General features: G+C 43.7%; 2 protein-coding genes across 7 annotated transcripts in view; one reads left to right on the top strand and one right to left on the bottom strand.

The window, feature by feature from the left end:
- The window catches only part of Mpv17l (MPV17 mitochondrial inner membrane protein like), a 39,469-nt gene that overhangs the window by 3,516 nt on the left and 10,153 nt on the right, over nucleotides 1–25,800 (bottom strand). Inside the window, exons 1-3 of one of the 6 annotated variants that reach the window (XM_035452770.1) lie at nucleotides 8,155–8,272; nucleotides 7,112–7,238; nucleotides 1,531–1,601 (exon numbers count right to left, since the gene is read on the bottom strand). In XM_035452770.1, the coding sequence (XP_035308661.1) occupies nucleotides 1,531–1,599 (69 nt within the window). In that variant the 5' untranslated portion in view covers nucleotides 1,600–1,601; nucleotides 7,112–7,238; nucleotides 8,155–8,272. Of the gene's footprint in view, nucleotides 1–1,530; nucleotides 1,602–7,111; nucleotides 7,239–8,154; nucleotides 8,678–25,800 lie in introns of those variants that run through there. The other 5 variants (XM_027387911.2, XM_027387909.2, XM_027387912.2 and 2 more) reach the window with 5 other exon arrangements.
- Nucleotides 2,104–3,327, top strand: LOC103163745 (MARCKS-related protein-like; the record flags this gene model as incomplete). The annotated part of the gene is given in 2 exon segments (XM_027387742.2): nucleotides 2,104–2,530; nucleotides 2,533–3,327. Coding segments are annotated over 2 exon segments (540 nt in total), but the record flags the coding sequence as incomplete, so codon positions are not given.

Raw genomic sequence — 25,800 nt, 5'->3', positions numbered from 1 at the left:
GAAACAGTATCCTTCTCTAGAAACACCTTTGTGACATTGAGAAGGGCACAAAAATTCAACAAAGCACATGCCTGGATGCATTGACAGTGGGAAGGATTCCTTGCTGACCTACAGCCTACAATTCCTGTTCTGCAAAAAGGTTTGGAAACCTAAAAAATAAATTGTGATTGCTAATAGGAATAAATCTAATGAAGTCAGAATTCATCATGAACACCCGCCTGAATATAGTGATAGTATTTTTTCTCATCCCTGAGCCTCCTTGAATCTATCTTCCCCAACTTATTTGAGCTAGAATTAATTTGGTACACTACAGTCTCAACTACTTGGGCTGCTTGAACCCTAAAATTGTACTCCAGTTTGGGCAACACCACAAGATGTTCACTTTCAAAATAAAACAAAATGTAACAAAATTAAGAAGGCTCTTTTTCAAAATATTGGATTCTCAGATCAAGCACACTGTAAGCCTGATTTAATCGCAGTTGTTTTAAGCCCATCCTAATGACATAAGCCTGTAATCCCAGCTTCTCAAGAGGCTGAGGGTCCCACAAGGAGCAAAAGTTCAAGGCCTGTCTGAACTACAGTGAACTGGATGCCACTCTGGTCAACTTATAAAGACCATGGTTCAAGAAAGAAAGAAATGAGGGAGGGAGGGAAGGAGAGAAGGAAAGAAAAAGGAGGAGGGAGGAAAGATAAAACAAAGAAAAGAAGGAAAGAGGGGGAAGGGGAAGAGGGAAAGAAGAGACTAAAAAAAAAAAAAAAGCTAGGTGGACTAGCAAGAGGACTCAGTGGGTAGAAGAACTGTTCTTAAGTCTGATGACCTGAGTTCAACCTTTGGAATCCACAGAATGGAAGGAGACATCTCCCATAATTTGTCCTCTGACATCCACACCTGATGGCATGTGTCTATAATCTCAGCTCTTGGAAGGTCGAGGCAGGATGATCAAGAATTTAAGGCCTGGGAGGCAGAGGCAGATGGATCTCTGTGCGTTTGAGGCCAGCCTGGTCTAGAGAGTTCCAGGACAGCCTCCAAACCAATACAGAGAAACCCTGTCTCGAAAAACCAAAGGGAAAAAAGAATTTAAGGCCAATTAGGGTTTCAAAACAGGCAACAGGCATGGAACTCAGTGCCTGGCATTGGGCATAGGTTCAATCTTTAGTGGGGGGAAAAAAGTTGTATTAAAATGTTCCTTCTTAAAAATCACCGAGAGAGAGAGAGAGAGAGAGAGAGAGAGAGAGAGAGAGAGAGAGAGAGAGAGTATGTGTGTGTGTCTGTCTGTCTGTCTGTGTGCTCACACATGAGTACACTCATGCACATGTGCAGTCAGGCCATAGAAAGTATGTGGAGTTCAGGAACAACTGTGAGAGTCAGTTCTCTCCTACCAACGTGTAAATCCCAGGGATCCAACTTCCTTAGCCTTGGAAGCAAATCCCTTACCCACTGGGCCTTCTCAACAGCCCCTAAAGTAAGTGTTCCTTAGTGTCTAAAATATTTTTAAAAGATATAATTACATTTTCAAAAGCAAGTCTTACCTTATATGTATTCCAGAATTTCTGCTTCAGGTCCAAAAATATGTCATCCTTTCCATGTAGAATGCTCATACCTATTTACCGGAACCCAACAGAAGGGTTTTTAGAAGTAGAAAGGTTACTGTATAACAGTGTGTTCAAGTTTCTCATCCCAACAGCATCCAGGCACATCCAATTCCAATCATTCATGTTGCTGTTTGACCCAACAGGAAAACAAGAATATCTATTTTAAAACTCAATGTTAGCTGACGTTGGTGGTGCACGCCTTTAACCCCAGTACTTGGGAGGCAGAGGCAGGTGAATCTCTGTGAGTTTGAGGCCATCCTGGTCTACAGAGCGAGTGCCAAGACAGCCTCCAACTCCACAGAGAAACCTTGTCTCAAAAAACAAAATATAAAAATAAATAAACAAATAAAATCAATAAATAAAACTGAATATTAAAGGAACACCAAGTAGGAAATGAGAAAAACCATATATAAAAGTTACAGCGTCCCCTGCGGCGCCAGCGCTGGATGGCTCAGGGCGCCCCTAGCAGACCCCCACCATGGGCAGCCAGAGTTCCAAGGCTCAACGTGACCGCCGCCGCCGAGGGCCAACGGACAGGAGAATGACCACGTGAAAAGCAATGGAGACTTAACCCCCAAGGGTGAAGGGGAGTCACCACCCGTGAACGGAACAGATGAGGCAGCTGGGGCTACTGGCGATGCCATGGAGCCAGCGCCCGCTAGCCAGGAAGCTGAGGCCAAGGGGGAGGTCGCCCCCAAGGAGACCCCCAAGAAGAAGAAGAAATTCTCTTTCAAGAAGCCTTTCAAATTGAGTGGCCTGTCCTTCAAGAGAAATCGCAAGGAGGGTGGGGGCAATTCCTCAGCCTCCTCACCAACAGAGGAAGAGCATGAGCAGGGGGAGATCAGCGCCTGCAGCGACTAGGGCACTGCCCAAGAAGGGAAGGTCGCTGCCACCCCTGAAAGCCAAGAGCCCCAGGCCAAGAGGGCAGAGGCTAGTGCTGTTCCAAGGGAGGAGACACGGAAGAGGAGGCAGGGCCCCAGGCTGCAGAGCCATCCACTCCCTCGGGGCCCGAGAGTGGCCCTGCATCGGCCAGCGCTGAGCAGAATGAGTAGCTGGGTGGGGGCAGGTGGGTGATCTCTAAGCTGCAAAAACTGTGCTGTCCTTGTGAGGTCACTGCCTGGACCTGGTGCCCTGGCTGCCTTCCTGTGCCCAGAAAGGAAGGGGCTTGTTGCCCCTTCCCAGCCACGATCCCTCTCTCCCTCCTGTGGATTCTCCCATCAGCCATCTGGTCTTACTCTTAAGGCCAGTTGAAGACGGTCCCTTATGGTTTCCCAAGTTAGGTTAGTGATGTGAAATGCTCCTGTCCCTACCTCCTATCCAGGCCCCACCCCTGCAGAAGGCAATTGCTGGCTTTCCTCCCAATTCTTTTCCAAGTACGTTTTGTTTATTCTACTTCCGAAACCCCTGAGCCAGAAGTGGGGGGCTTATACTCCCAAACCCTGAGTGTCCAGCCTTTCCCCTGTTGAGTTTTTAGTCTCTTGTGCTGTGCCTAGTGGCACCTGGACTGGGGAGGACATTGCCCCTGTCTGAGTTTTATAAACGTCTTACTCAAGTTCAAACCTCCAGCTTGTGAATCAACCGAATCTCTCTGACTTGACAAGCAAGTGTTAGGCTTCAGGGCGGGAAGGAGGTCTGTAATGTGAAACAACTTTTTGTTGTCTTTTTTTTCTCCCATCGTTGTAAATAACTTTTAATGGCCAAACCCAAGATTTGTATTTTTTTTTTTCTAACTGCTAAAACCATTCTCTTCCACCTGGATTTACTGTAACATTTGGAAAAGGAATAAATGTTGTCCCTTTAAAAAAAAAAAGTTACAGCGGGTTTTTTTGTTTTGTTTTTTGTTTTTGTTTTTTTTACTCCCATGCTCCCCACCAATCGCCCCAACCCACCCACCACCCACACCCCAAGGATAGTGAGGCCCTCCACGGGGACCATCAAAGTCCCTCACATCATTTGGGGTAGGGCCTAGGTCCTCTTTCTTTTATCTGGGCCGCAATAGTAACCCTCCATAGGGCATGGGCTCCCGAAGTCCATTTATGCTCTAGGGATAAAGACTGTCAGAGGTCCCATAGACTGCCCTGGCCTCCTAACTTGCACTCACATTCAGAGGGCTTGGGCCTCCATGCTCTCACTAGGTCAGGTCAACTGTTTCTGCTGATTTCTCCAGCACAGTCTTGGCTCCTTTGCTCATCATCATCCCTCTCCACAACTGGATTCCAGGAGCATCTCATTGGCTCAGTGTGGGAATGCTATCTCCAGCTGCCAACATGATCATTTGCTCTACATTTTTCTACTCAGTAGAAATCAGGGCATTATTTAAAAGAGCAAATATAGTTGGGGCAATCCGAGGAGGGAACCATGAGAATGAACTCATCAGCAAAGACGTTCTGGTTCAACAGGAGCTAAGGAATGGGAAATTTCCTATGAGAATTGATTCACGATGGATGGCAAGGAAAGAGTTATGAGCTGAACCGTATTCTTCTAAGGGCTGTTGCCTCTGCCCCATCCCTAGCCTCCCACGGTGTATTTGCTGGTGGGATCTTTGGGGGAAGTAATTAAAGTTAAATGGAATTATGAGTGTGGGGCCCTGTTAGTAATGCCAGTGTGCTGGCTGGTTTTCTGTCAGCTTCACACAACCTGTGGTCATCTGAGAGGAGGGACCTTCAGCTGAGAAAATGCCTCCGTGAGATGCAGCTGTGAGGCTTTTTCTTGATTAGTGATTGGGGAGGGTCCATCCCATAGTAGGTGGCACCATCCCTAGCCACATAATCTTGGGTTCTACAAGAAAGCAGGTTGAGCAAGCCATAGGAGCAAGTCAGTAAGCAGTACCCCTCCATGGTCTCTGTATCAGCTTCTGCCTCCCTGTTCTACTTCCTTTGATGATAAACAGGTCTGAACCAGATTGAACCAGTCTGAACTGGATTGGACAGGTCTGAACTGGATGGAGCAGGATTGAACTAGATAGAACAGGTCTGAACCAGTCAGAACAGGATTGAACAGGTCTGAACCAGAATGAACTGGTCTGAACCAGATGGAGTTGGATTGAACAGGTCTATAGGGCCTCTGGCACTGGAACAGACTTCAGGAGCCCATTCCCATAAAGGGGCTCTCTCAACCTAGATACACAGGGGAGTGCTTAGGTCCTGTCCTAAAATGATATGACACATTTTGATGATCCCCCATAGAAGGTTTTGCCCTTTCTATAAGGCAGAAGAGGGATGGGCTGGGGGTTGGTGGGGGGCATTGAAGGATGGGAGGGAGAGGGAACTTGGATTCATATTAAAATAAGATTTTTTATAACTAAAATAAAATTTATATAAAAAGAATAAGTAACAAAGAGGGCACAAGAAGGGACACCAGGGAAGGAGAAATAGAATAGATTTCTAGGGTGGAACGGGGGAGAGTGAGGATGGGGAACAGGAGGGATAAGGTACAAGATGCTCAGTGGCATCTGAGAGAGATGACTGAAAACTTGCATTCCTGGGAGAGGTAGTAACCCAGTGCAATGGAAACTCCCTCGAAAATATGAGGGTGCCCCTACCAAAGACCACTAGTAACAGGAGTATGGTGTCTGACTGGAAATCTACTGTAACCAGGAAAGGCCTCAAGTGGAGGGACTGGACACCAACCTAACCACAAAGTCTTTAACCTACAATTTGTCCTGCCTGTAAGATGCTCTGGAGCAAAGATGACTCAGAACTTGTGGGAGTGGCCAACTGATTACTGGTCCAACTTGAGGCCCAGGCCACAAAGAGTCTATGCCTGACCTTTTGCCTAATCTTGGGACATTTTTCATCCGATTGGATTAATTCATGCCACCTTAATATGAGGGTATGTGCTTAGTCTTACTTTAACTTGTTATGATATGTTCTCTTGTTATCCCTGGGAGACTTGCACTTTTCTGAAGGGAAACATGGGAGGAGTGGATCTGAACGAGAAGGTAGGTGGGAGCTGGGAGCACCAGAAGGAGGGAAGGGAGGGGCAACTTGTTGGGATGAAATATGTGAGAGGAAAATAAAATTTATATAAAATGAAGTCTATAAAGAAAGCTACTAGAATATTCATAGAATAATTGAAAATAATGCATTTGTGTGTGTGTGTGTAAAAACTTTAAAGGAGAAGCTCAGAATTCACATACGTGTGCATGTCTTAACTCTGGTAGATTCTTCTTCCAAACAATTGTGAAGAAAGGGTAAGCTGAATAAAACCTTGGGTAAAACTTCACAATATTAGCTTTGTTCCATTGGAAATGCAAACATTTCAGTCATTTAAAAGGTACATAAGGATTTGAGCCACCTTTTGAAGAACTGGTTGAAAAAATTAAATTTGCTTGGGTGAAAATAACCCAGGCTAGTGAAGAAGCCTTGAAGAAGAGAGCTGCACTGATATTATTTATGAATTCTAAAGCTCTTGCACATTAATACAGTTATCAGTTTCCTGTGCAATTTTACTACTATCATAAGTGTTTGTTTTATTTCTTAATAAAATATTTTTCAAAAGTATATGACATATTTTTCTAATTTGGATTAAGAATCTGATAATTCAAATCAGTTAAATAATTTGTTGTGGTTCAGTTTCTCACAGTTATACTTTTTCTTACTAAGCCTTTCTAAATTACTTACGTTAAATTTTATAAAAAGCATACTCTTATCCAGTTCTACTTTGCAGTTCAATTATATTACATAATTATCATAAAATATAAGTAACATAGCAGGGTTATGAGTAAATATAGCAGAATTTTAGTGAGTGGTAAGCCCAATTTCTAGAAAATATGTGGGGAATTTATAAGATGTTCTGTTAGTCACTTATGTGGTGGTATAAGTATGAATTCTAGAAGTGATAAACACTGTTAATCTTGGTAAATTGACTCAATATAAAATGTTAATGACATTCTTCACAATATATGCAGAAAACTCCCTGATACATCTTTCTTTGAATAAAACCTTAGATTAAAATATAACCCAAGATCCTGTGATAGCAAGAAAAACTAGTTAAATGTAATTTTGGATTCTTCTCTTTACTCTCATTTATAAAATATAACAATAGCAACATCAAGATGAAGAGCATGGCTGAAAGCCTGGGTTATGCTGTCTTCCAGTGAACTTCCAAACCCCAAACGCCTGTTTCCTCGTTCTACAACATGGGAATTGTAAGAGTATCTACCTTAGTATTGTGGTAGCTCAAAGATTAAATAGGAATCTACCCTGTCAAGTCGCAGGTCCTGATCCTTAACCCCTTCACCACTGCACCAAGCTGTAGTAAGTATAGGGATCCATTTGCAAAGGTAGCTGGGAGACCACAACAGAGAACAAGGCACACCGCTTGGACACATAAATCAGAAGGCTCTAGCTCTCTGCTTATCTATTCTGACTTCACTGAGTTTCTTAGCATGGCATTAGCTGAGAGTGTAATAGGTCATCAGGTCTTCCTGTGGGCTATAGAAGAAAAGGAAGTGAATACATTTCCCCTAAAATACCTCCCACAGGAGTGGGAGTTCCTTTTAACCGGGTTTGCTTACCTTCCGCCAGTTTCGGAAGACATTAACAGACTGGGCCAGGTGGATCAGACTTGTCATCACAGCAATTAGGGAGACTGACGCGGGAGAATCACAAGTTCAAGGCCAGACTGAGAAACTTAGTGAGTCCCTGTCTCAGAATTAAAAACAATCTAAACACTGGGGATATAGTTCAACTGAACTATAAATAGGAATCTATTTATAGTTTGACAGAGCTTGAGGCCAGAGGCTTTAGACTCAATTGTTGGTGGTCTACTATCCCCAGTGCCAAGGGTAGGTCCAGTCCCTGGAGAAAACTCTCCAGGTGCCCCTGCCTTCGAGGGTATAGAAATTGGTAAGGAGAGAAACCTTGGGACCTTTTGTTTTCAGTAAACCAGACCAAGGCCAGGCCATCCAGCCCAGCGTGAAGAGAGCTCCTTCTCAGGTACACGAGTCCCTCCCATTCTCTGCGTGACCCCCAACCCCAGGGAACTCTTGTTGCCAAGCAAGACTAAGGCCCTGGACTTATGACTTTCTGTAATATCAGGTTCCACTCACTCTGTCCCCAGAGTCACCAATCCCCTCATTTTTGGTAGATGAAGTGGCTGCAGAGCCTCAGGTGTGGCTCTTTTCAGAATAGGTGGAGCCCAGGGATGCAGCTGCTAGGCGATTAAGCCAGGGTCTCTTGGATGTGCCCTTTTCTGAAGGAAAACAGACCCCGACACCCTATCCTGAACACCGCCAACTTTAACCTCTCAGCTCTGACACCAACCCCTTAAATCCCTGGCATACTAAATCTCCAGTTCGCCGGCCAGCAGCCCCCAAGTTCTTCCTCACGGAAACCTGAAGTCCCCCAATGTCCAGACCTCCTGTCGCTGTTTCAAGGCTTCCTTCCAGCCCTGGTTCCCTGGCCGCAGACTTGTCACCTCCTGCCTCAACCCCAGTAGCTTCAGATCTCCGGTCTCTGCGGCCCCCAGATCCCCACCACCACTCCCGCTTAGCCCCCAAGGCTCCTGCCGGGCCTCCAGTACTCCAATCCCAGACTCAGCCCCGCCTCGGCCCCTCACCGACGTAGAAGGCAGAGAGGGCAATCGGCCCACCGACAGTCTGATCGCACAGCACCTTGGCCAGGACCGTGCGCGGCGCGCGCCCGGGCAGCGCGCGCTCCAGAAGCCGCAGCCACACGTAGTTGAAGTTGCCATGGAAGGTGACGGCTAGAGTGGCCACACGCCGCGTCTGGTGCCAGTCGGCCGGGCCTCCCCGCAGCCGCTGCTGCAGCGCATCACCCGCCGAAAAGAGGCCGGCGTAGAGCAGCACGTTGGTGGGCCACGGGTAGCGCCGTGCTGCGCGTGGAAACACACGCCACCAGCTCGCCATACTCGCTGGGATGCCTTCCACGCCTGCACACCTGACTTAGCCGCAGGCGCCAAAGCGATTGGAGTCCACTGTGCACACCCAACCCGCACGCCCAATCCCGTGATGGCTGGCCACTGGGAGGGCGGAGCCTCTGAGATGTGCGGAGTCCACCGGGTTCGGACAATTTCCAAGAAATCTCCAGAAGGCGGAGAGGTACTCAGAAAGCAGATCTGTGGTTCCTAAAGGCCGGGCATTTTAAGAACAGTGGCTGTTACCGGGCATTGAAGATAACCTCACGGCTTTGTGAATATTGAAAAAACAAAACAAAACAAAAAACACAAAAAAACAGTGGCTCCTACACTTTAGGATCAGGGTTTGTTTGTTTGTTTGTTTGTTTGTTTGAAACAGGGTCTCAAGCCGGGCGGTGGTGGCGCACGCCTTGGATCCCAGCACTCGTGAGGCAGAGGCAGACGGATCTCGGTGCGTTTGAGACCAGCCTGGTCTATAGGATGACTTTGAACTCCCATCCTCCTGCTTACACCTCCCAAATTCTGGGATTACAGGTTTGTGTCACGGGGTCCAACGGAAAGTGGTAAATTTTGTGATCCGTGAATCCTATTTCTAAAGGGGGGGAGGTGGCTGATGTGAAGCTCTGTAGCAGTGATTACCTAGCATGCAGAAGGCCCCGGCTTCAATTCCCCACTATTGCAATAAAACTGAGGAAAGAAAGCTAGCTCAGCTACCAAAGTGCCATGTACTTGAGATGCTTGCATTCAGAGACTTCATTCTTTTAACCACACAATACATTGCTTTTTATGTCACTATCGGCCAGATGTCAGAGGTCAGGCTGAGGTCTTTCATGAATGAAATAGCGCTGGATGATACATCGATTACCCTCCCCATTTCAGCTTGTGTCTCAGTGACCCCTGTCACCCCAAAACATGCTTGGACACCCATGGTACCCATTCCAAAAGCAAGGCTGGATGGGCGTTTGGGCAACAGATAGAAGTCCTGACTTTGTGCAACTCATTTTCCCCATGCCTTTTCCTGCCTTTCCCTCCTCCCATGATACTCAGCCTCTCTCATCCAGTATCTCCCCTCTCTGTCTTCTGTTTGTTCCCCATGTTTAATTTTTCTCTCTTTAAAAAAAAAAAACTCTAGTACCTTTTAAAGGATATTTTCTTATATTTATTTTTTATGATTTATTTTTATTTTATGTGTATGGGTGTTTTGTCTGCACATCAATATCACTCCAGGTGCCCACAGAGTTACACACCATGATCAGCTGCCATGCGGGTGCTGGGAATTTAACCTGGGCCCTTGAGTGGCGGAGGTCAGTTCTCTCCTTCCACTTGGTAAGTCCTGGGGATTGCATTCAGTTAGTCAGGCTTGGAGGCAAGTGCCTTCATCTACTAAATCCTCTCAACAACCCAGTGTTATAATTTTGAAATAATTCCAGACTTAGGAAAAAATGCAGCAGAATTATACAAAGGAAGCTGAATGTGATGGTAGTCTTGTCATCCCTGCACTTGGAGAGAGAGCTGCTGAGGCAGACTGCCCAGAGTTTAGGGCCACCCTAGGCTGTATAATAAGACCCCATCTGAAAAAACGAGCAAGAAAACAAAAAATGCAAAGAATTCTCATATACTCTTGTTCATTTGTTTTGTTTTGTTTGAGTCCAGAGCTCATGTAGCCTAGTCTAGTGTCAACTTCCTAATCCTCCTGTTTCTGCCCCCTAAGAACTAAGGTTACAGGCTTGTGTCACAATGCCCAGACACTTTATACTCTTTACTCAATCCTCCCCCAAGTGTTGACATCTTGCATAACCATAGTACAATTATCAAAACAAGGAAATAAGAGCTGATGTAATAGTTACCCATTTACATGCCAACCTTACTTAAGCTGGTGCCAGAAAGTCCCTTTCTCTCATCCAACAACCAATGCTGAGCTTCTGTACTGTTGTTTTACTTTGGTCCCAATCTGAACCATAGACCAGTTCTCTCAAAGACTGTCCCTAATTATAAGTCATTTTTTTTATAAGCTGAATGACCTCCTACCCTGATTTATACATTGAAGCCCTAACTCTTGGTACTTCAGAATGTGACTGTATTTGGAGACAAAGACCTTAAAGAAGTGACCCAGTTACAATGAGTCTATAAGGTAGGCAATACAATCTGTATTGTGTCTTCAAAAGAGGGAATGGACTCAGTGACAGAAACCATTGTGGATTCACACAGAAGAAAAACTAAGGGTGAGGACATGGTAAGAAGGTGGCTGGCCGATGGGCGTTGGTGGCACACACCTTTAATCCCAGCACTTGGGAGGCAGAGACAGGTGAGTTTAATACCAGCTTGGCCTACTGAACGAGTTCTAGGATAGCCTGCAAAACTACAGAGAAACCCTGTATTGCAAAACAAAAACGAAAAAAGAAAGTGGCTGGCTATTTGGACTGGTTGTGGCGCCCTTGCTTATATTCCTAGCACTTGAGAGGTGGAGGCATAAGGGTCAAGAGTTCAAGATTAGTACCAACTACACAGTGAGTGAGTTTGAGGCCAGCCTGGACTATATAGACTATGACTTTAAAAAACAAAATGGCAGCAAGAGGGCAGAGGGGTAAAGAAACTTTACTTCAATTTCCAGAACACACATGGTGGAAGGAGGAGTTTGATTCCTACAAATTGTCTTATGACCTTCCCGCATGCCATGCCATGTGCACTTGTGTATACATACACACAGAAAGAAAGACACAGACAGAGATGTGGAGGAGTAAAAACTAAAAAGGAAGGAGAGGGAAACTGAAAGGAAAGGTAGTAGTCTGTGTCTATAAGCCAAAGAAAAGAGTCAGAATAGAGCTAGACTTGACCTTGGCCTTCTAGCTCCCTGAACTGTAAGAAAAATATGTTTCTACTGGACCAATCGGCAATATTATTATCACAGTGAACACAAAGGAATTAATCTTTCCTCTTCAGCTCCTGAGACTGTGCCAGTGTCTGTGTGCTTTGACTTTCCATACTGCCCACATACCAGTTTCTAGGGCTCTCATTGTTCTGCCACTGGTCCCAAGTGAAGCTGTCAGGTTTCCCCCATCTAGGCAAGCTTTTAGCTCAGCAGCATATCTGTTTATTGCTTATACCTGTTCCAATTATGGTTTCTATTGTGTGATGAAACACCAAGACCAAAAAGCAAGTTGGGGAATTTCTTAATTTGGGTTTCTATTGATGTAAAGAGACGCACGCCATCCACCACAGCAACTCTTATAAAGGAAAACATTTAATTGGGGCTGGCTTACAGTTTCAGAGGTTTAGTCCCATTATGGTCAACAGAATCACCACTAGGTGAAGGAAGAAATAAACAAAGAAATTAGACTTCCTTAACTTCAATGAAAATGACAACACAGTATACCTTAAGTTATGGGACACAATGAAAGCAGTGCCAAGAGGAAAGTTCATCGCACTAAATGCCTGCATGAAGAAGGTTGAGAAATCCTACACTAGTGGATTATCACAACAACTGAATGATCTAGAACTAAAAGAAGCAAACTCACCCAGCAGGAGTAGACAGCTAGAAATAAATTAAGGCTGAAATCAATAAAATGGAAGTAAAAAAAAAAAACAATACAAAGAATCAATAAGACAAAGACTTGGTTCTTCAAGAAAATCAACAAGATAGACAAGCCTTTATCCATACCAACCAAAAGGCAGAGAGAGAATATTCAAATTAACAAAATCAGGAATGAAAAGGGGGACATAGCAACAGACACTGAGGAAATCCAGAGAATCATCAGGTCATACTTCAAAAACCTGTACTTCACAAAATTGGAAAATTTAAAGAAAATGGACAATTTTCTAGATAAGTACCACATACCAAAGTTAACTCAAGACCAGATAAACAAATTAAATAGACCTATAAGCCCTATGGAAATAGAAACAATCATCAAAGTCTCCCAACCAAAAAAAAAAAAAAAAAAAAAACCCAGGGCCAGAATTCTGCCAGAATTTCAAAGAACTAATGCCAATACTCCTGAAATTGTTCCACACAAAAGAAACAGAATGAGCAGTGCCAAACTCTTTTTATGAGGCTACAATTACCTTGGTACCCAAGCCACACAAAGACACAATTAAGACAGAGAACTACAGACCAATCTCCCTCGTGAACATCAATGCAAATATACTCAATAAAATACTGGCAAAGTGAGTCAGAAAAGTATCCACCATGACCAAGTGGGATTCATCCCAGAGATGCAGGGATGGTTCAAATACACAATTCTGTCAATGTAATTCACCATATAAACAAACTGAAAGAAAAAAATATGATCATCTCATTAGATGCTGAAAAAGCCTTTGATAAAATTCAACACCCCTTCATGATAAAGGTCTTGGAGAGAGCAGGAATACAAGGAACATACCAAATATAATAAAGGGAATATGCAGCAAGCCAATGGCCAACATCAAACTAAATGGAGAGAAACTCAAAGCAAGCCCACTGAAATCAGGAACAAGACAAGAGGGCTCCACTCTCTCCATATCTATTCAATATAGTAATACAAGTTCTAGCTAAAGCAATAAGACAACAAAAGATCAAGGGGATACAAATTGGAAAGGAAGAAGTCAAACTTTTGCTGTAGTCGATAATATGATAGTATAAGTAAGTGACCCCAAAAATTCTACCAGAGAACTACTACAACTGATAAACACCTTCAGTAATGCAGCAGGATACAAGATTAACTAAAAAAAAAAAATCAGTAGTCCTCCTATATACAAATGTTAAACAGGCTGAGAAAGAAATCAGAGAAACAACACCCTTTACAATAGCTACAAATATAAAATATCTTGGGGTTACTCTAATCAAACAAATGAAAGGCCTGTATAATAAGAACTTTAAGTCTTTGAAGAAAGAAGACGTTAGAAAATGGAAAAATCTCCCATGCTCTTGGATAGATAAGATTAACACAGTAAAAATGGCAGTCTTACCAAAAGCAATCTACAGATTCAATGTAGTCCCATCAAAATCCCAGCACAATTCTTCACAGACCTGGAAAGAACAATACTAAACTTCATACAGAAAAGCAAAAAACCCACAATAGACAAAAAAGGTCCTGTTCAATAAAGGAACTTCTGGAGGCATCACCATATGTGACTTCAAACTACTATAGAGCTACAGTAATGAAAACAGCTTAGTATTGGCATATAAACAGAGAGATGGACCTATTGAATCGAATTGAAGATCTTGCTATCAATCCACACATCTATGAACACCTAATTTTTGACAAAGAAGCTAAAATTATAAAATATAAAAAAGAAAGCTTCTTCAACAAATGGTGCTGACATAACTGGATGTTGACATGTAGAAGAATGCAAATACATCCATATCTACCCCATGCACAAAATTCAAGTCTAAATGGATCAAAGACCTCAACACAAAACAATCACAGTGAACCTCATAGAAGAGAAAGTGGGAAGTAGCCTTGAAGCATTGACACAGGAGATCACTTCCTATTACACCAGTAATACAGACACAGAGAGCAACAATGAGTAAAATAGACCTCCTGAAACTGAGAAGCTTCTGTAAAGCAAAGGACATGATCAACAAAACAAAACAGCAGCCTACAGAATGGGAAAAGATCTTTACCAATCCCACATCTGACAGAAGACTCATCTCCAAAATATACAAAGAATGGTTCTGCTTACTGGCTTGCTCCTCATGGCCTGCTCAGCCTGTTTTCTTATAGAACCCAGAATCACCTGCCCAGGGTTGGCACTACCCAGAATTGGCTGAGCTCTCCACCATCAATCACTCAGAAAATGTCTTACAGCTGGATCTTATGGAGGAATTTTCTCAATTGAGGTTCTCTCCTTTCATATGACTAACTTGTGTCAAGTTGACATAAAAATACCCAGGACATAAAATTTTCTGATCTTGGCTATAAAAATTTACAAATAATAATTGAGTGATTTAAAGCAAATCTGTTGCTTTTAAGTTCCATCCCCAGGGTCTGTAATCTCAGCACTTGTTCATTTCAACACCTGGGAGTTTAAAGCAGGAGGATTTGAAATTCAAGGTTATTCTTGGTGGTATAAAATTTTCAAGGCCAGCCTGGGCTACATGATAAATATTTTTGTAATGTGAGTAACACACTTAAAGGGGACTAAGATATCTTTATTCAGCCCACTATATTCCTCTTTCTTGGGTCTTCTCTGGTCTCAATAGAAATTAATCATGTTAGCTGAAATTGCATTCCCCATTTCTCAATAAGTGCAGCACACTAACTTTATGGTGTTTCATCATAGCAACACAAATTAAGACAAATTGGTACCAGGAGTGGGGTGTTGCTGTGACAGACTTAATTATGTTGCTTTGGAAAGGATTTTTTAGGGACGTTGGGACATTGGGCTAGAAAAACCGTTGAGTGTTGAGAGCCCAGTGGTATTTTCTGTTGGAGATTTGAAGATAAGAGTGTTGAAAGCTAGCCGGGTGTTGCTGGTGCAAGCCTTTGATCCCAGCACTTGGGAGGCAGAGGCAGGCGGATCTCTGCAAGTTCGACGCCAGTCTGGTTTACAGAGCGAGTTCTAGGACAGCCTCCAAAGCAATACAGAGAAACTCTGTCTCAAAAACCAAACAAACAAAAAAAAAAGGAGTGTTGAAAGCCATGCAGATGATGGAGGCCTGGTTTGTGGAGTTTCAGAGGGAAGCAAAGACTCTGCCAGGCCATTTGTGTGAGAAATCTGCAGTGTCTAGGCAACTGGAGCTGAAGAAGCAGCTTTGATTAACAAACAACCAGAACCGTTGAAGTAAAACCTTTGTTTTGCTGGGACAATGGATGCTGGTCAGCTGGAGCTGAAGCATCAGCATCATTGAGGTGTTGGAGTCAGCACATGCAAGCTGTGTTCAGAGGTGGCCAAGGCTGAACTTTGAGCTGGCAGCCAAACTTGATCATGTGTACGTCTTCCAGGTGGTATTGGCTTTGATGGCGTTAAAGGGTCATGGAGAACCCTGAGTTTTGGCACAGGGTGAGAACCCAGGGAGAGGCCATTGGTGAAGGTGCAGCAGGAGTAGCTGTGGAAGCCCCAGAACTGAAGGGGTCAAGGAAAAAAGTTGAGGCTTTGCACTATGAAGAGAGCCCAAGAGAGGCTGTTGGTGAAAGCCCAGTTGCAGTAGAAGACCCTAGCATTTTGGGGATGAACACCAAAAACAGTAGAATTTGTGGAGTGGAACCTGCCCGAGCTTAGAATATACACTGTGTGTACTGCAGAGGGTGGCGCTAGAGAGTTAACCCAAGCCCCTTGGTGAAGACCAGAACATCCTGAGCGAATCTCAGATACTGAACATTTAGTTATTTACACTGTTGGAATGTGGTTTTGTTCAGATTGTGACTGTGTCTAAGTTCTTCCCTCTTTAAATAATAAAGTATTTAACAGCCAGGCAGCGGTCATGTACACCTTTAATTCCAGAACTGGGGAGGCAGAGGCAAGGGGATATCTGAGTTTGAGACCAGCCTGGTCTACAGGGTGAGTTACAGGACAGCCAAGGCTACATAGAGAAACTCTGTCTTGAGAGAGAGAGAGAGAGAGAGAGAGAGAGAGAGAGAGAGAGAGAGAGAGAGAGAGAGAGAGAGAGAGAGGATTTAACTTTTTTTTATTTCATAGGTGCCCACAGTTGAGAGACTTTGAATTTTTGTTTGTCTGTTTGTTTGTTTTGTTTTGTTTTTCAAGACAGGGTTTCTGTTACAGACTATTCCTTTACACTGTGTGAAGATGTGTCATTGTGACTGGTTTAATTAAGAGCTGAATGGCCAAGAGGTTAGGCAGGACTTCTGGAGACAGAGAGGACTAGAGAAGAAAAAAGGCAGGGTTGTCAGACAGATGAAGAGAAAGCAGCATGAGCAGTATGGAGAGATAAGGTAATGATACACACAACAGATGTAGATTAAAATAAATGGACAAATTTAAGCTGTAAGAGCTAGTGGTCATGGGGTTGGAGAGATGGCTCAGAGGTTAAGAGCACTGGCTGCTCTTTTAGAGGTCCTGAGTTCAATTTCCAGCACCTACATCGTGGCACACAACCACCTATAATGGGATCTAGTGCCCTCTTCTGGAGTGCAGGGGCACATGCAGACAAAACACTGTATACATAATAAATAAATATATCTTTTTTTAAAAAAAAGTTTATGGTCCAAGCCTAAACTACAGCCAAGCTTTCATAATTAATAATAAGTCTCTGTGTTATTCTTTGTGAGCTGGCGGCCCAAAGAAAAATCTGTCTACAGGTTTCTCTGTGTAGCTCTGGATGTTTTGGAACTCACTCTGTAGACCAGGCTAGCCTCAAACTCAGAGATCCTCCTACCTCTGCCTCCCCAGTGCTGGGGTTAAAGGCATGCACCACCACTGCCTGATGAGACTTTGATTTTTTTTTATAGATTTTGGATTTTTACAGAGACTGAACTTTTAAAGTGTTTGAATTAGTAAAGACTGTGATGCTTTTAAGTTTGTAAATAATATGTTTTTATTTGTGATAATCATTAAACTGAGATCTTGATGGACCAAAAAAAGAAACAGTTATGTCTTAAAAAGTGTTATGTGTCAACTCTGTGGTGGTGGCATATATCTAGGCCAGCCTGGTCTGTAGATCAAGTTCAAGGACAGCCAGGGTTCCAAAGAGAAACCCTGTCTCAGAAAAACAAAAACAAACAAAAGTGTTGTGTTTCAAGTTTGATAAGGGGTCAATTGTATTTGCTAATTTTATGTCAACTTGACATATCTGAGAGGAGAGAACCCCTATTGAGAAAATGCCTCCACAAGACTGGGCTGTAGGCATTTTCTTAGCAATTGATAGAAGATTATCCAACCCATTGTGAGTGGGGCTATTGCTGGGCTTGTGGTCTGGGTTCTGTATGAAAGCAGGCTGGAAAAGCCAAGGGGAGCAAGCCATTAAGCTGTGAGAGCCAAAGTTACATTTTAAGTTTTAATTACTATGACTTAGAAATCCATGAAACAAAAATGCCTCTGATCTGCAAACCCCTTGCCCAAAGACAGATAGTTCCTGAAATGTTGAATGCTGTTGTTTATGGGAGATGTTTTTCACTCCCCAAAACAAGTTTTTTTTGACCCATGTGCACCAGATGTGTTCTTCACATATGGGTGGGAAGCATACAGGCAGGAAGTACACTTGCCCCTGATTGGATGTAGTCTGCCTAAATTGGTGCAAATTGTTGTGATTTGTGATAAAAGGTAGAAATTTCTCCTAATTACTCCCACATAGTTCTCTTAACCAAATTCGCTAACAAAAAATTAGAAAGCAAAATTCAGCTCTCTGGGAGGTGTGTGTATGTGTACTTGTATGTATGTGCACTTGTATGTCCATGATCATATGAAGGTGAGCACAGCAGGCACCTTCCACCTTACTTTTGGAGACTAAATCTCTCATTGAACCAGGAACTCATCTATTCATCTAGGCTATCTGTTATTCTTTTGCTTAAATTAGAAATTAAAGAAAAGGGGCACAAGATGAGGCATGAAACTAAGAGACATATTAACCAGTTTATTATAGGCCTGGCAGAGTAGAGAGACTGAGAGAGAAGAGGAACAGGGTTAATGGCTGACTTCCATGGCTGGTCTCGAAAGAAAGAGGCAGAGAGAGCATAGAGAAGAGGCAGAGAGAAGAGAATATGCTGCTAATGTATCTAATACTTATGTTTCCATAAACTCTAAGGATTCTTGTAAGTTCCAGGGAGCTGAATTGGATCCAAACAAACAGGTCAGATTCATTCCAAATAAATATTATTCAGTCTTTCCCTGGTCCCAGGACTCCCTTCCCTCATGTTGGGACCCTCGGGAACCCTTCCCTCATCTTACAATCTTCCCCTCAAGTGCCAGGACCTAAGAAAAAAATTTTTTTCTAAACTTAACCTTGTCCTCTGCTCTACCAACATCTTTCCAGGTCTAAGAGGCGCCAGGGAGTTCCATACAGCCTGGACTGCAACGAAACAACCAGCTACCCCAGCACGTGGCAGCACCCCAACCTTCTCAGGTCCCCCAAAGATGGTCAACGCCCCCCACGTCAGCAGGGAGCAATCTTGAGAATTTGATGCCCTTATTCCTTAATCTGCCATGCCTAACTTTCCACCTTTTTAATAGTAAGTAAAGGTGGGAACCCTGGTCAGCCCAGGGTTCCATGGGAACTAAGTCTGCACGCAGGTGTAGAGGACCCCTTTAAAAGACAGACCCCTGCCCATTTACACTCTCTCGGCCCCTCTTCTCTTCTCTCTGCCTCTTCTCTTACACTCTCTCTGCCTCTTTCTCTCGAGACCAGCCATGGCAGTCAGCCATTAACCCTGTTCCTCTTCTCTCTCAGTCTCTCTACTCTGCCGGGCCTATAATAAACTGGTTAATATGTCTCTTAGTATCATGTCTCATCTTGAGCCTCTTCTTCATTTCTAATTTAAGCAAAAGGATAACACTATCTGGACAGTGAGGCCTGAGGGTCCTCCTGTCCCTCTGTCTCAAGCCCTGGAGCTACAGATGTGCTTCACTGTGCCCAGCTTTTATTGTGGGTGATAGAGATCTGAACTTACCTCCTCATATGTAAGCTGCAGGCATTTCATTGAGTGAGCCATCTCTCCTCTCCCCAAAATTCAGTTCTTAGAAAGGAATAGTGGGGACTGCAATGTGGAAGAGGGATTGGTTGTCAGATAAAATTGAGGTTGTCAAGTTAACTTTCAATATCAAATAATTTTTGTCATTAGAAATACCTCAAGAAATATCTGGGGCATATTTACACTAAATGTTTCTTCTCTTTGTTTGTGTCCAAAATGTAACATTAACTGGATACATTGTATTTTTTTAATCTCTTTTGGTAAATCTGGCAAACCCTAGAGGAACAGGATGAATGTTTGTGGGGAATCTAATATGTATGCCAGTTCCTTGCATTGATTCATCACTGGCCATACACAACCAGCAAATTCAGGGATTGGTAACTACCTGGAAATACAGACATCTGCCAACATCCAGGGCGGTCTTTACCAAGCAGGTCAGCCTATTTGATTTGATGGGAGCTGGAAGAAAGGGAAGCACATATTCAGATGTCTCTGGTGGACATGCATGTGTCACGGGAAACTTGCCTCTGATTAAAAGCCATTAAAAAATTCAGTAGTTAAAGACAATTCATCAAGGAAATAAATGTTAGAAGACTCATCTGACTTTCAAACTGAAGATATTTCAAGATCAATGGCTTCGTTACATGGTGCTCTATAATCTGTGCTTTCAGAGGCCTCTGGAAGTAATAAAGGGACACATTCATCTGCCATTAAGCTCCTTCGGGGGTAGAGGATGGTTGGGATCACAGAGACCCACTGAAATGTAAAAGGGAGTTTCTTACGAACTCTCAGTGAGAAGTAAGTATTGATGTGGGAACAGAACTTCAATTTACAACCTTGGATAACATTAAAAATACATTTAGATGATTACAATGATGCTGTTATTACTTCATTTTGTTTAAATGAATTGGAGTTTAAGAAAACCACCCACTGGGCCACAGTGTCTAAGACATAACCTCTTTTGCTAATCTTGAAATCTGCACTGACAATAGAAAGACTACTGTGCCCCAAAGTCATCGAGACCAAAGGTCACCCCTCAAGAGAGCTGAATGAGCTCTCCAGATCCACTTGTAGCCATCACATAAGTCCCAAAGCCTAGCAGTACAGGTACCCCTGACCCAGATGCTCTATCGTGAGCTATACCCCTGCAAAACACTCCTGCTGGCCTTGCTACAGACAAGCCTCCGATGTGGGCCCAGGTGGCAATGGCTGCCTAAATTGCTTTAAGAACCTAGAGGCCACCTTTGTCCATCTCAAACCAACTGAAACCACCACACTTTTGGTTGGGGCCTATTCAAGTGTGTCCTAAGAGTGACTCTTTGTGAAAAAAGACCAGGGAGGGAGAAAGACAAGAAGAATTTTAGTATATGTCAGAGAAAAATACTGGGAACCCTGACCAAGGGCAGTATGTGAGGGGCAGAGCTTGTGCAAGAAAAACCCTAGGTAGAGGCTGGCAAGATTGCTCAGGGGTAAAGACACTTGCCTCCTAGGTGGAGCACACATGATGAACTTCCACACTGGCACCCATACCACCCCCCAACCAAAATAATAAAGTTTTTTTTTTAAATAAAAAGGAAAAGTCACAATGTACAAATGAGGAAAAGCAGGTACTATGTAGAGAATCATGACTGTCGTGGTCCAGCATCTGTCATTGAGCCTCTGGCCTTTCCAACCTTGGTCTATTTCCCACTCTCGAAATTGCTTCTCTCACTTAATGCATGACATCAGCCCGACTCTCTGTTCAGGGACACCAGGACCTGCCAATCCAAGGTGGAACCCTTGAATCCCAATCCATACTTAACAATACACCAATTAGAGCATTGAAAGCCCTCAGAACATGACAAGGATGCCATCTTCCTCCACCTTTCGTGTGTGCTTGTTTGTTACATATGTGCATGAGTGAGGACAAGCTTGCCTACGTTCATGGGAGGCCAGAGGCTGATGTCAAATGTCTTCCTCTATCACCCTCTACCTTAGTTTTGTTGTTGTTGGTTTTGTTTTTGAGACAAAGAGTCTCAAAATGTAGGGTTGGCTGGTCTGAAGCTCCCTATGTAGACCAGACTGACCTGAAACTCAGGACATCTTGCCTTTTCCTCCTAAGGGCTGGGAATAAAGGTTTGTACCACCATGCCTGGCTTCCACCTTTTTTTTTTGAGACAAGCTCTCCTATGAAGCCTAGAGGCTATGACTAGCTAGATGGTAGGTCAGCTAGCTGCTGTGATCTCTATCCCCGCCCCATACCTCCAGGGCTGGGGTGTATGCTGTCTGACACTGATTTTACCTGGGTGTTGGGGCTCAAAGCCCAGCTCCTCATGCTTTCTGAACATAAATCATGAAGAGTCCTGTTGATTACCTATGCTGAAACCACAGACCCTTCACTCTTTCCTGCCTCCAATCACCCTTTTCCACGCCTTCCACTGTCCTGCATCTTTATCCTATGTGGATCAATGAACACTTACATCTGAGTCTGTGGTCTTCTAACACTGGGCTACCTTGTGAATCAAGTGTTCTTTTCACTGGGCAGGCATGGATCCTAGAGCTTCAAGCCTCCTAGGTGCTTTCTGCAAAACCTGTAGTTTCAGCTTGACATGTCACACTGTGAGCAGGACAGGCTGGATTTGACAAGCAGTTGCGTGCAGGCTCCAAGGCAGGATAGAAAGGTATAGAGTTAGGAGGAGTAGGAAGGAAAGGGAGACCCTTACCTTCTGGTCTAGTGTACCTTCCCTGGGAGTCAGGAAGCTTCATCACTGATCAAGACAAAACTACCTGAAGAAAAGATATGTGTTCCCCTGAAGACATCAAACATGGACGTTAAAATCAACAAATGGGCTGGGCTTGCTTAGGGCCAGAATGTTTGCAACCATGAGTTTTACCAGATTGGCACTCCTCCTTCAGCCCTAAATATAAGAGTATGCCTCAGAAAACCACCTTACCTCTTCATTCACAACAGGGAATTCTTGAGGAGAAATCCGTAAACCAGAGAATATATTTTTTACTGGATTTTACAAAAAGGTTTACTTTATTGTTTATGTGTATGTGCCTGTATGTGCATGATGTGAGTGTTCACCAAGGCCAGAAGAAGGCATCACAGTTGTCTGTGAGCTGCCACGGTGAGTTCTGGAATCCGAACTTTGGTCTTCGGAAAGTTCATCAAGCTCTTTTAACTTCAGAGCCATCTCTCTAACTCCTTAATTTTTAAACCTAAGCTTTGTTTTGCCTCTATGTATGTGTACCACTTTCATGTATGGCCCACAGAGGCCAGAAAAGGGCATTAGATTCCCCTGGAACTAGAGCTGTAGATGGCTGTTAGCCGTTGGGTAGGTGATAGGAATCAAGCCCAAGTCCTCTGAGAAAGCAGTCTGTGCTCTTAACTGCAGAATCATCTCCCCAACCCTAGATTTATTTGTTTGTTTTTTTAGCTTGTGTGTGCATGCATGAGTGTTTATGTTTTATTAGATAGGGTCTCATGTACCCAAGTTTGGCTTAGTATGCAGCCCAGCCTGGCCTCAAACTCACAGGAGTCCTCCTGTCTCAGACTCCTAAGTGGTAGAGTTATAGATGTGAGCTACCATCCCTGGTTTATAATGTCTGACCACAGTTCCTACCTCCTAACTCCACTGCTGAGGCAGACCATACAGACTAGAATTTCTCTTTCCCAAGACAGATCATAGAAACTCTCATCTTTCCTTTCTCTCTGTTCTGGCCATAAATTCTTCCACTTACTCTTGCCCGATAATAAGTCATCTTGTTACCAGAAGTGTGCTCTCTGCTCTCTTCTCTTCCCTAGTCCTAGTGATTGCTGTCAGATTCAGCTGAGTGAATTCAGCGAGACACATATTGTAGAGGACAAAGTTTATGAGAGTTTAGCATGAAACACTCTCAAGTGCTATGGGAATTCCTGCCTGGTTCCGAAATTGCCAGGATAGCCAAAACATCCCTGTACAATAGAGGAATTTCTGGAGGCATCACCATCCCTGACTTCAAGCTCTATTACAGAGCTATAGTCCTGAAAACAGCTTGGTATTGGCACAAAAATAGACAGGATGACCAATGGAATTGAATTGAAAACCCCTGATATTAACCCACACACCTACGAACACCTGCTTTTTGACAAAGAAGCTAAAGTTATACAATGGAAAAAAGAAAGCATCTTCAACAAATGGTGCTGGCATAACTGGATTCGGATATGTAGAAGATTGCAGATAGATCCATATCTATCACCATGCACAAAACTTAAATCCCAATGGATCAAGGACCTCAACATAAATTCAGCCACACTGAACCTCCTAGAAGGTAGGTGGCACCCTCGAACAATTTGGTACAGGAGACTGCTTTCTGAACATAACACCAGTAACACAAACATTGAGATTGACAATTAATAAATGGGACCTTCTGAAACTGAGAAACTTCTGTAAGGAAAAGGACACAGTCAGCAAGACAAAACACCATCCCACAAAATGGGAAAAGATATTCACCAACCCCACATCTGGCAAAGGGCTGATCATCAAAATATACAATGAACTAAAGAAGCTAGCCACCAAAACATCAAACAATGCAATTAAAAAGTGGAGTGCAGAACTAAATAGAGAATTCTCAACAGAGGAATCTAAAATGGCTGAAGGACACTTGAGAAAGTGCTCAACATCCTTAGCCATCAGGGAAATGCAGCTCAAAACCACTCTGAGATACCATCTTACTCCTATCAGAATGGCTAAAATCAATAACACCAATGACAGTCTATGCTGGAGAGGATGTGGAGAAAGAGGAACACTCCTCCATTGCTGGTGGGAGTGCAAACTTGTACAACCACTTTGGAAATCAGTATGGTGTTTTCTCAGGAAAATGGGAATCAGTCTACCTCAAGATCCAGCAATTCCTCTCTCGGGCATATACCCAAAGAATGCACATTCATACAATAAGGACACATGTTCAACTGAAAGACCCCCGCCCTTAGCTTTTTCTTTTAAGTTTGCCTCCTCCTCCGGTCGGCAGCTGGCGGAGCGCGTGGGGAATACATCCTCCCCTGCACTCCCCGACCCTTGATCCCCACAGCTGCCGGCTCTCACTTCCCCGCCGCCGCGCAAGGCCGGCCCCGGCCCCCACCGGATCGCTCCGTCCCAAGGTCAGCCATCTGGACGTGGCAGAAGATAAAGGCCGTTTCGCCTGACTACTACTGTGCCTTTTTCCCCTATAAAAGGACCCCCCTTCCGGGGCTCGGGGCTTGGCCTAACAGAAGCTAAGGCCCCGGGTACTCGCGCCACCAATAAAGCCTCTTGCTTTTTGCATCCAAAGTTCGTGGTTTCGCTGATTCCTGGGTGCGGGTCTCCTTCTACGAAAGTACCTCTTCGCGGGTCTTTCATTTGGGGGCTCGTCCGGGATCGAGACCCGCCCAGGGACCACCGACCCACGTCTGGGAGGTAAGCATTGTGCGGATCCGCTGTCTTGTCTTTTGTCTTGTCTCGTCTTGTCTGTCTGTCTGAATCTGTCTTATGAACTGCGCCTGCGTTTGTAGTACCCAGCTGCGTACAATTGTATTTGGCGGCTCCGAGGAGGAACTCCCGGCCGCGGCTCCAGGAGACGTCCTGGTAGCGTTTGGAGCCTCAGTGAGCTCATTTGTTTTCTGGCTAGGGTAGATGCCTTAGCGTTTGGAGCCTCATTGGGCTCATTTGTTTTCTGGAGTTTTACTTTCGACTCTCTGTCGAAACCGCGCTGCGAAAGCCTGTTCTGTGTTGTTTGGTCTTTGTTTTGTAGTTGATGTACATAAACGCAAATGGATTGCTCTTTGTTCCTCAGAATGGCCAGCCTTTGACATGGGCTGGCCCCGGGATGATACCTTTAACCCCCAAACTATATTTCAGGTAAAAGAAAAGACTATGGATCCTGGACCACATGGGCATCCCGACCAGGTGGCATACATAGTCACTTGGGAGGCCTTGGTTCAGGACCCTCCCCCCTGGATACGTCCTTTCCTACACCCCAAGGGCCCCCCTTCCTTTCCCCCTCTAACCGCCCGCCGCTTTTCCAGAGAGACTAAAAGAAGCATATAGGATATATACTCCCTATGATCCGGAAGATCCAGGGCAGGCCACCAGCGACCCAGACAGGGATCAATGTGCTTTTTGCTATACTTCATGAAAAGGGGACTTTGACAAAATTTTTATGTTGACTGAGAAATGAGAGGAAAAATGTAGGAGACTTAAATAATAAAAAGAAAAACTTGTCTAAAAATGTCTAAGAGAGTCAGAGAAATGAACTAAAAGGTTATAGAGGGTTAAAGCAAGTCATAGCAGAGAAGATTGTTACAGAAAATAATAGAGGGTTAAAGCAAGTTGTAAAAGGTCAGAAAAAAAAGGTTGTTAAAAGTCAGAAAAAAAAAGGGTTGTTATAAGTCAGAGAAAAATATAAACTATGCTATGGTTTCTCATGTTTAACCATATTAAGCTAATTCTGTTTTAAAAGGTACTGTTTATTTCTCAAATAAATTATATATACTTGTTTTAAAATGTTCTGTTTCCCGGTAGCCAGCACATGGCAAAATGGTCACATGACTTGACTGGTCGCCATTTTGCTAAAATTAAAAAAAGAATACTTAAACCACCATCTTGACTAAAGATGACCGCATGGAAATTAGAGATACCATCTTAGAAACAAGTTTTTCAATTAAGATTTAAAATGTTAATGCTTCTATATATTACAGAAAGATCTTAAGGGAATTTAAATTTCTTTTAAAAAAAAAACCATTTTTTTAATGTTTGTTTTTATTAATGTT

This window comes from Cricetulus griseus, assembly GCF_003668045.3.
Source record: "Cricetulus griseus strain 17A/GY chromosome 1 unlocalized genomic scaffold, alternate assembly CriGri-PICRH-1.0 chr1_1, whole genome shotgun sequence".
Lineage (NCBI taxonomy): Eukaryota > Metazoa > Chordata > Mammalia > Rodentia > Cricetidae > Cricetulus > Cricetulus griseus.
This window is presented reverse-complemented; position numbering and strand designations above follow the sequence as displayed.